This window comes from Varanus komodoensis, unplaced genomic scaffold (assembly GCF_004798865.1).
Source record: "Varanus komodoensis strain SLA01 unplaced genomic scaffold, ASM479886v1 scaffold79, whole genome shotgun sequence".
NCBI classification, from domain to species: Eukaryota; Metazoa; Chordata; class Lepidosauria; order Squamata; family Varanidae; genus Varanus; species Varanus komodoensis.
The window spans coordinates 1,802,538-1,812,310 of NW_025336467.1; the positions used below are offsets into that span (position 1 = coordinate 1,802,538).

The 9,773-nt window shown below is 54.0% G+C and overlaps 1 protein-coding gene across 2 annotated transcripts in view; it reads left to right on the top strand.

Annotated features, from left to right (window-relative positions):
- REXO1 (RNA exonuclease 1 homolog) overlaps positions 1–7,263 on the top strand; it is a 28,127-nt gene extending 20,864 nt beyond the window's left edge. The window contains exons 9-17 of one of the 2 annotated variants that reach the window (XM_044453427.1): positions 475–612; positions 1,262–1,375; positions 2,219–2,292; positions 2,917–3,027; positions 4,585–4,700; positions 5,606–5,744; positions 5,911–6,031; positions 6,148–6,267; positions 6,873–7,263. In XM_044453427.1, coding sequence (XP_044309362.1) covers positions 475–612; positions 1,262–1,375; positions 2,219–2,292; positions 2,917–3,027; positions 4,585–4,700; positions 5,606–5,744; positions 5,911–6,031; positions 6,148–6,233 — 899 coding nt within the window. In that variant the 3' untranslated portion in view covers positions 6,234–6,267; positions 6,873–7,263. The remainder of the gene's footprint in view (positions 1–474; positions 613–1,261; positions 1,376–2,218; positions 2,293–2,916; positions 3,028–4,584; positions 4,701–5,605; positions 5,745–5,910; positions 6,032–6,147; positions 6,268–6,872) is intronic. The other variant, XM_044453426.1, reaches the window with a different exon arrangement.
- The last annotated feature ends 2,510 nt before the right edge of the window (positions 7,264–9,773 follow it).

The following is a 9,773-nucleotide window of genomic DNA, read 5'->3' on the forward strand; positions in this document are numbered from 1 at the left end:
CAGCCCCGCCAAAGCGGTCAGCTTCTCGTGTGTGCCTGGAAATCTCGCTAGACTGCGCGTGCATGCAAGCCTGCCCCTCGCAGAGCTTTACGTCAGAGATAACGCTTTTGAAACCTTTTGGAAGTGTGGAAACCCTTTGCGATGCTTGAAACAGCCAGGGAAACAGTCTACTTGTGAATAAGATGTTACTTTGTTCTCTGGGGGCACCACTCGCATCGTGGCTTCTTTCAGCCTCTTCATTTGCCAAGGCTCTTAAAAGGCACCTTTTTGTGTTTTGTGTTTTGTTTTTAGCTCTTTTCTCCTGCCTTGTTTGATGCCCCTCTGCTGACCAGCCTGTATCTTTTTATTCTAGCAGCTTTTCTTCCACACCATGCAGTGTAAGCTAGCTAAGCCCATGTGAATATCTTTTTTATTTTGATGACTAAGGAATTAATCTGTGAACAAATAAGGATTTCCTCACCTTTTCCTCCCCAGGTGCTGCCTTGTACCGAAGGCTCAAGGAGTACATCTTAACTGAGCAGGACTTGAAGGTGCATGGCTACCCGCTGCCCTGTCCTGAAAAACCAGGCCGGGCAGTGCTCTTTGCGGGAGAAGAGAGGAAAACAAGTGATGGTAAGTTCTGTGGGAGCCGGGTGGGGGTCCAGTACTGATCTTCAGGGTGGGACAGACCAAGTGGAGAGAGAGGAGCCTTCCTTGGCAAATTCCCGTTCCGAATAACCATCCCAAATAAACCATTCTCCAGTGCAGGGAAACATCCCAAAACAGATTCCTGTAGCTGGCACTGTCCACCAAAATGTTCTTCTCTGTTGTCCTTACTGCCTGAATAAAAAGTCAGGATGAAGGCTGCAGACTACTTAGCTTTTCTTGCAAAAGTAGTCCAGACCTTTCTGTGCATCAGAAGCTAAGCTTTTCCCACACACAAAGAAGGGAATGGGCTTGGGAAGTGTGCTTTGTCCCGGTGGGTTATTCCGTTTGCATTTCTGTGCCTCTCACAACTCATCCTTGCGCCACAAGAGGGCAGAGTGTTGTAGGTTAATAGAATCCTCATTTACTCGGGGTGCTTGATATGAAGAAAGCACATTATTTTTGCTTTTAAAAACAATTCTACATGGGCCAGATGTTAGGGGAATAAGCTGGGGCTGTTAAGAACTAAACTTTTAAAGACACTGTGTCTTTAAAGTAAGGAGTATAGGAAGGGAGGCAGACACCCAGACTGAACAAAACCCTGTTTGAAATCCAAAACCCTGTTTCATTTTGGAAGGTTCCTGCAGAGTTTGCTGCCGCTGTGGGACAGAATATATGGTGACAGCTTCTGGTAACTGTGTCCGCAAGGAGGAGTGTGTCCACCACTGGGGCAGATTGCGCAAGCAAAGAGGTAATTTGTAGCCTTGTCGTTGTGTGTTTTTATTCATTTTTCCTGCAGAGGAATGTGCAGAGGCGCAAGTGCTTTTCTCTGCAACTGCACCCCATTTAGCTTCCTAATTTAAGATGTTTACTCTGTGGTTTGCCTACTGTGAAGGCTGTTGTGCAGCTTAAATGGGGGTGGTGTGCTGTATATATACAGCCCCAAGTGTTTGGGCAAACAGTGAGGATGCAGACTCCATAAATACGTTTTCATAAAATAAACTAGTCAGAACGGACCAGAGGGCCATCAGGTCCAACTCTCTGCTCATTGCAGGACTCCAGGTTAAACCATCCCTCTCAGGTGGCTGTCCAGCTGCCTCTTGAAGGGCTGCAGGGTAGGAAAGCCCACCGCCTCCCCAGGTCTTTGGTTCCATTGTCATTTTGCTCCAACAGCCATGCGATTTTTCTTCTTATCTACCCAGAATCTGGGTTCCTGGAACTTGAGCCTATTATTCCATGCTCTCCACTCTAGGAAGACCGAGAAGAGCTCCTGACCCTCCTTATGACACAGGTTCAAGCGCCTGAAGAGTGCTGTTGCACCTGCCTCACTCTTCTCCGAGCTAATTTTGATATTGTTGCTTTGATGATTCAGAGGGAGAAACTAGACCTTGTCTCACCCCCCCCCCCCCGCTTTTCTGTTGGCTGCACCCTTCCCCTCTGCAGAAGGCCACGTTTGAACATTATGCTCCAAGCACAGCTTCTGCCCAAGCAGCGATGGTTCATAATTTGGCAGCTGGAGCTTGTTTCTTGGAAAACATGACCTCGAGGTGCATTCTAGGGATCCTGTTGCTTGTTGTTTCTCTCCTTGTTTCAGTTTTAGGTGGCTGGGAAACATATTACAGCTGCTGTTCCGGAGCGGTGGGTACTCCAGGCTGCCAAATTGCCAAGGTGCGTAACGCCTGGCATCACTTGGTTGGAGAGGTGTTGTGCGCCTAGCCAACTTCTTCCAGCGCAAGCGGGTTCAGTGGACCCGTGGACTGTTGCTTCGCTTTTGGGGAGCTTCGCATTGGCAGCGGGTCCTGCTTGTGCGAGCACTCCCCTGATTTTATGCAGGATTCTTTCCCAGCTCTGCCCAGAAGTGCTGGGAGCATCTGCAAGCACACTTGTGTCTGTGTGCCTCTCCTTGAAATGCCAGCGAAGCTCGTGGAAGCTGCTGCGGTCTCTGGCAGCGAGTCCAGTTAACTGGGCCTTGACAAAGTACTTGCTTTGCAGTCTGCCAGTTCTGTTCCATGGCCATTGCACACCCTGTCCCTCATTTGACCCTCACAGGAGAGGGAGGAAGCAGTGATCTTTGCTTCTCTCTGCTTCTCTTTCTCAAAAACCTGCAAAACCTAATTATGCAGGTTGGCTTGTGCTAGCTCACTGGCGTAAGTCAGCCTGTCCTTCTGTGCTGTTGGACTTTAGAGGGTGGGAACGCCTGTACCTTGAACCAGGGTGAAGTGAAGGGGCTCTTTCACCTTCCTCTAGGAGGCTTATATCGCATCTGCTCTTTAATCCTCTCCTCACTTTCAGCAACATGTCTACGATGGCCGGAAGGAAAACCTGGAGGGTTTTGTGAAGACCTTTGAGAAGCTGCCCAGTGCGGATGGCAATCCAGGCATCTATGCCTTAGACTGTGAAATGGTGAGCGAAACATGCAAGTGAGATATTCTCTGAGCATTAGGCGGGGCCTGTGTGCCTATCTTAAAAAAGCTTCAAAATTCACGCTCTGGAAATCAGAGCTTGCTGCCTGTATGCGTGGATGCAACACTGAGCCTGCTGTGATCTTGGCTGGTGAGTGGTGCAGGCAAGCTGCATGCCCAGTTCAGTTGCCCTGGGCTGGAGGGTGGAAAGAACGCTGCTCTGGCCCCTCCGGGGGCTTGGGCCCAGGGTCCCTGGTTTGGGGAGCCGCATCCTCTGCTTTCTGGGAGCAACCTCAAAGCGAGGGGCAGCCATCTGTTGGACAGGGAAGGCAGGACCAAACTGCCCTTCTCTGCCAGGCTTCTCTCTAATGGGCATTTTCCCTACTGGGACCACACAGGGGAGGGAAGGCCCCCTCCCCTGGCTGAAGGCGCCTGAGTCGTGCACCCAAGTACCCTCAGCAGAGAAAGGCCAGAATAGCCTGTCACCCAACCCCCCAGCCTCTTCTTTCTTTTCCTTTCTCCATTGAATAGCCCTCATTAGATACACAGAAGTAGGAAATATGTCTTTACCTGGAAAAAACTGAAGAGCCAGAACAATTATCAGTAGTATAGAGAGGAGGGAGAGTGCAGAAGAAACCACATGCTGGGGGGCAGGGGAGGGGGGCAGAGGGGGATGGAATGGCATATCCGGGCTGGAGTCCTGGAGAAGAAAACTGTATTTTGCTGCAAAGTCTGTGTGCTGCTTGTCGAGAACATCTTGTCTTGCTTCACCCCATTCTGCTTCTGTGCGTCTCCAGGGGCATTGAGAGCTGGGTGACAAAATGCTTTCAGCCCAAGGGCTGAATTTCATTTTAGGGATGCTCCATTCCAGCGGTGGACAAGGCAGAGGGGGCCAGGACAAACTATTAGTGTATTTTTTCCTGAAGCTCTGACTGCATGTGCTCAGGCCTTGGGAGAAGCCTGTCAATCATTTAGAAAGTGGGTGGGAAGCTGAAGAAGACACACCCGCTTGAGGTCTCCCGCACCTGGGCTCCTGTGGGCAGCCGGGGAGGGGCAGCCGTGGTCCCCCTCCAGCTGTAATGTTTCTTGGCTGACCTCAGCTTGGCCCCCAACTCAGAGAGCGGCTGTGAGGGAGAATTGGGGGTGGGGTGGTCAGGGCTGAGTCCTGGGGGTCAAGGCAGGGTGGAAGCAGCAAGAACTGTTCAAGCCACAGCAAAATTCCATCCCCAGCCACTGAAAAATGCTCAGGTACAGTGAGCTGGGCCGAATTATTGTCTTGTCGTCTTTCATTCCTGGTCTCTTCACACATGTATGCTTTGGCCAACTAATGAGAAGGAAGGACTCGCCAGAGGAGTCCCTGATGCTGGGAACGAAGGGGAAGGGGTTGAGGTGGCTGGATGGGGCCGCTGGGGTGGGCTCCGGGGGCTGGTGGAGGACAGGAGGGCCTGGAGCAAGCTTGCCTGTGGGGTCGTGATGGGTCGGACGCGACTTGGTGACGAGCAGCGACGCACTTGTACCCCTGACCCTGAACTGTGCCTCTGTCCCCGGGATCCCGCAGTGCTACACCAAGCAAGGCTTGGAGCTGACCCGCATCACCGTGATCGACTCGGAACTCAAGGTGGTCTACGACACCTTTGTCAAGCCTGACCACAAGGTGGTGGACTACAACACCCGGTGAGCGCCTGCAGGGGCGGGGGGGGGGGGCAGTCTGCATGTGACGCTTGGCCACTGTGTCTGGCCAGCCGTTTGAATATCCACACCAGCCTGGGCAAACCAGGATGGCACGGGGGCTGCCTGCACGTTGTCCAGCCCTCGTGTCACCTGGGCAGCCCAGGTGGGACTCGCGCGTGCTGTGGAGCCCTGCAGATTAATCCACTCGGCGTGGCTCAGCTTTATCCGTGTGCCAGGGAGGTGCAAGATGGGCGTGCAAAGTGACGGTGGTCGACTGGCTGAGTGGTCCGGAGAGCCTAGGTTAGTCTGCTCTGTCCATGGTTTCCTGGGGGCTCAGGCTGACGGCTTTCCTGGTCCTTGTGCTCATCTAAGAGGATGGGAGGAGCAGGCCAAGGATCCAGCATTTGGTTCCCAGCCTTGAACCTGTGCGTGGGCCTGCAGGAGACAGCACAGAACCATCAGGACTAGCAACTTATTCTGCCCCACTCTCTTTGGCCCTCTCATGAAACATCGAAACTAGGTGCCATGTGAAGGAGCCCTGCCCTGAATCTTCCATCGATCCACTCCATGGGGTGGCGAGAGGGCACTGCAGCCCTCTTTGTGCCTCTCCCTCTCTCTCTGTCGCTGTCCCACCTGTAGAGACTCTTTCTCCAGGTAAAGTGATGTGGAACTGTGCATATAAATGCCAGGTGGCTGGCTCTTGATTCATGGAGCAAAGTGCTCCTCCTCTTCCGTGTCTCCTTGGAAGCTCCTGCTCAGGGCTTGCTGCCTTCCTCTGGGTTGAACTGCCCAGGCCAGAATCATGTGGGTGGCAGTTCTTCCTCTGCAAGTGGGCAGTGTGGAAAATGTGTCTGGAAAGGGTCAAAGGGAAACGTCTGGCCCAAGTAACCGCAGCCTTTCCCCGCCAGGTTTTCCGGAGTGACTGAGGCAGACCTGGAGAACGTGTCCGTAACTCTCCGGGACGTCCAAGCAGTCCTCCTGTGCATGTTCAGTTCGGAGACCATCCTGATTGGGCACAGTTTGGAAAGTGACTTGTTTGCACTCAAGGTAAGCCCTGCCCGCCTCGAGCCAAGGGGAAGCGCTCCAGGTGGGGACTCTGCTGGGTCCCTGCGGACTCTCCCCCAAGCCCCCGTCTCCGGCCGGCGCGGGAGGAACTGCCTCATGCTTCCAGGAGCCCATAACTGGACGGGCTGTGCCTCCTTTCCTCCCGCAGCTCATCCACTGCACTGTCGTGGACACGGCAGTCGTCTTCCCACACCGCCTGGGCTTGCCTTACAAGCGGGCGCTGCGCACCTTGATGGCAGACTACCTCAAGCGCATCATCCAGGACAGTGGTGAGGCTCTGGGCTGGGGGAGGCGGGGCTGCTCGGCAGAACTCTGGCAAAGCTCCCCACTGACTCCTGTCTTCCCTGCTTCGGAGCCGTGCGGCTCTCGGGCGCAACCTCTTTAGGCCAAGACCGAACTTCCATTTTGAAGAAGTGTGTGTGTGGTGGGGGAGTCATTCGCATGGCGGGCGGAGCAGGAATCCTCCCCTGACTCAGTGTGAAATCTTGCCTGTCGGACCTTGGGCGTAAGCATTCCAGCACAGGGATTGTGCGGAAGTCAGGCAGTGCCGGGGAGAGGCTGGGAGGGTGAGCTGGGGCTGCCCGTGCAGCCTTGGGCTCGGGCAGGCCTGCCACGCGCCATCGCCGTGGGGTTCCCCTCCAGAGCTTCGGCTCATAGCCCTTCCACCTGCGGGCTGGGCTCTGGCCCGTCCTCCTCCTGCACTGTTCTTGTAAGAAGGACCCTGCTGGTCACTGCCACGCTCTGCCAAGTTGGGCTTCAACGTGGCAAGCCAAAGCGCCCCTAGGCAGCCCATGGGGAGGAGGGAAGGCACCTCCACACCTTTCTGTGGGCACCAGGCTTCCGAATGCAGTCATGTGGAATACGCTCAAGCAAAGGGGGCCTTCTGCTGAACCCTTGGTCAAGCGCAAGGCACGGCGCAGGGTTGCCTGGTCCAGCGCCCTCGCCTGCAGAACCATGTTGCGCTGTGAGGACTGCCTCAGGAAGGAAGGACAGGATCACGCCGGTTGTCCCTTCCCCGGCATTCCAGCCCTCGCAGCCTCAGGGTCACCGCCGGCCGCTCTGGAGGAACGAGCCATTGACGGCTTCCTGTTTGTGTTTGCTTCCTGGCAGTGGATGGCCATGACTCCAGCGAGGATGCTCGAGCCTGCATGGAGCTAATGATCTGGAAGATCAAGGAGGACGCGAAAGTGAAGCGGTGAAATGCCCCACGGTCGTGCTCCTTCCTGTCTTTGGCACAGTGCAATAATATTTCTCCAGGAGACACCTGTGATCAGCGGAGGGCCTGTCCCAGACTTCCCCTCCGGCTGATCACAGGTGTCTTGCGGAATTGGGCAGGAGCTGCTGTGGCATCGACCGGTGGAGCGCCATGGCACCTCCACCCCCCCAGCCTGGAACCAGGCTAAAATAAACCACATGTGGCCCCGCAGGGGCAGCTTCCTCCCTGCAAGAAGAGAGGGGCAAACCTGTTGGAGCCGCCAAAATAAACTTTATAGGCACTTGACCCTGCAGTCTTCCCCTCCATCCTGTTTTTGAGTTTTAAACTCTAGCTTCTAGTTTAGCTGTCTGGTTCAGCTGGGGTCTTACTATTTTCCTGGCCTGCCGAACGGTGCAGGGGTGGGTTGTGGCAGCCGGCAGAGACGCGGGTCAAAGGGGAGTTCCCGGGTGGGAGCATCTGGGGGCACAGGAGAGGGGTTGAGAGCTGGACGTGGCTCAGACCAGGCAGGAGGGGATGTGGCTGAAACGGCCGTGCCTGACAGGCAGGGTGTGGGAGGTGGCCGATGCAGGCAGTGGAGGGGCAGCGAGGCAGGAGATGAGTGTTCGCAACTTGGGGTGTGGCTACGGGGAGCTTGGGGGCTCTGCTGTGGGATGACTGGTCCCAAACCACAGGGAACTCACCACTGCCTGGGATTTGGGTGCTACTTCCAGCACCGGAGAGGCCGATAAGGGAGCTGCGTGGAGCCCAGGAGAGGCTGCTCACTCCAGATTGCTTTTGGACTCCACTTGGGGACTGCAGGTGAAGAAGGTGGGCAAGAGGAGCCTGGATTTGGTGTCGAGTATATTTACAGGGTGTCCCAAAAAATTTGACATTATTTGAAATGTGAATATCTGAGTAACTACATGTCCTAGGCAAACGAAATTAAATCGGCTTCATGTTGAACAATAAAAGATTTATCAAAATTTGAACGAGAGATTCAAAGGGATGTAGATTTCATAACCAGTTTCACAAAGCTCCACAAATGTTCAATATGCGCACCGCCTGTGACACGACACACGAGTCGATAGTCCACTTCCTGCCAAACACGCTGTAGCATCTCTTGTGTAACTAACATTAGTTTTTACACACTTTGTTAAAAATTTGAGATCATTTGAGTGAGAATTGGCTATGTTCTTAGACCACAAAATGATGTCAATTTTTGGGGGACACCCTGTATTTTTAACTTGAAGGGCTCTTGCAGAAATTGGGGTGGGGGAAAGTGGCACCTAGTGTCCCCACCTTCCCACCTTGCTTTCCCATCTCACGCACAACATCACGAGGACGCCATGGCTTCCCACTCTCGCCCCAGATCGCTTCTCACTTACCCTTGCTGCTCTTCAGCAGCCGTTGACCACAGCCGTGGCAACCTCACTCTTGAGGAGGCAGCCAGGATGTGGAGCGCATCATGTGGGAACATGAGTTCCCACGCCCTGCATTTCCTGGGACTCTGAGCATTCAGGGACACCCCCCTCGCAGTCCTCCTTCCCTGTCAGCGGCTGCTTGGCCGGGAATCGACTAGCCCTGCACACCACGTGCCCCTATTGGTACTTGGTGCATCCTGACCCACTGAAGGAGGGAATGTGTCCCCGCCCCTTCTCTACACAGCCCTGCGGGACGCCCTTTTCCTTGTGTTGAATCGGCTCCGTTTCCCTTTGCTCTTCCCAGCGGTCCGGTTCGTGTCTGGCACAACCGCTCGGGCCTGGGTTTTAGGAGAGGAGGCGAGGAGCCCTCCATGCCAACATGCCAGGGAGGCTGAGCGTGCAGTCGGTGCCCAGGTAGCCGCACTGGCCTGGGGGAGCTCTCTGCCGTAGAGGCATAACTCGGCCCCCACGGCATGTTGTTTGCCCTCGTAGTGTGACTCTCAGGGACTCTCTTTGCAAGCGTCCCACCTGGACTTGATTCTCCCCTTGACTACATCAGGGTGAGCCTTCCCAACACTGCAGTTTCCTGCATCCACACAACCCTGGAGTTGGTTGTGTGAATCTTCCTTCAGGTGGAAGATGAGAGGAAAGCACAGTGTACTTCCAGTGGCACTTGCTGTATGGATTTGGGGAAAGATAGATGCATAGACACCTTCCAAGTTGCGAGGTGCTTTCTTTCATATCACACTTCCAAGCTTAGTTGGGACCTTTTAAAACATTCCGAAGTATATGTTGCTGGCTTTTTTGTGCTGCCCTTGCTGTGGACGCCACCTGGGAAACGGATAAATGTTACCCAGGCTAGAATACCAGGTAAAGATCTCCGTGAAGATTGTCCCCGTGGAACCATAAAAGAAAATATGGCAGTCTTTCTATCGCTTCTATCTCCTTACATAGTCAGTTGGCATGAGTGTAAATACAATGCTTTAGAAATGGAACAAGTAGGGATATAGGTTTTCCCCCTTGCTGCTTGTTTAGCCAAGGGGATGTATTTGCACTACAAGTCCATACCACGTTTAAAACCTGCTTCCTTGTCCTAGCTCTTCTCTCTCCCATCCTGACCTCCAGGAATCTCTGGGACCGTAGGCCTCGACTCTCCCTCATTCAAGGTCTGTCAATCCAATTTCTACCAGTTAATTCTCTGCTGCTCTTTTAGTGTTTGCTGATCCAGAGCAGGAGCAGCGTCCAGCCTGCCCTTTGGCTGTCCCTTCAAGAGTGAGAGGTAAAGCCAGCAATCCCCATTTCCTTAAAAAAAAAACCAACCCCCCGCCCGGCATTTTCGATTACAGGTACTCCCTTCCCAGTGAATCCAGACTCCTGCAGACTTTGTATATGCCC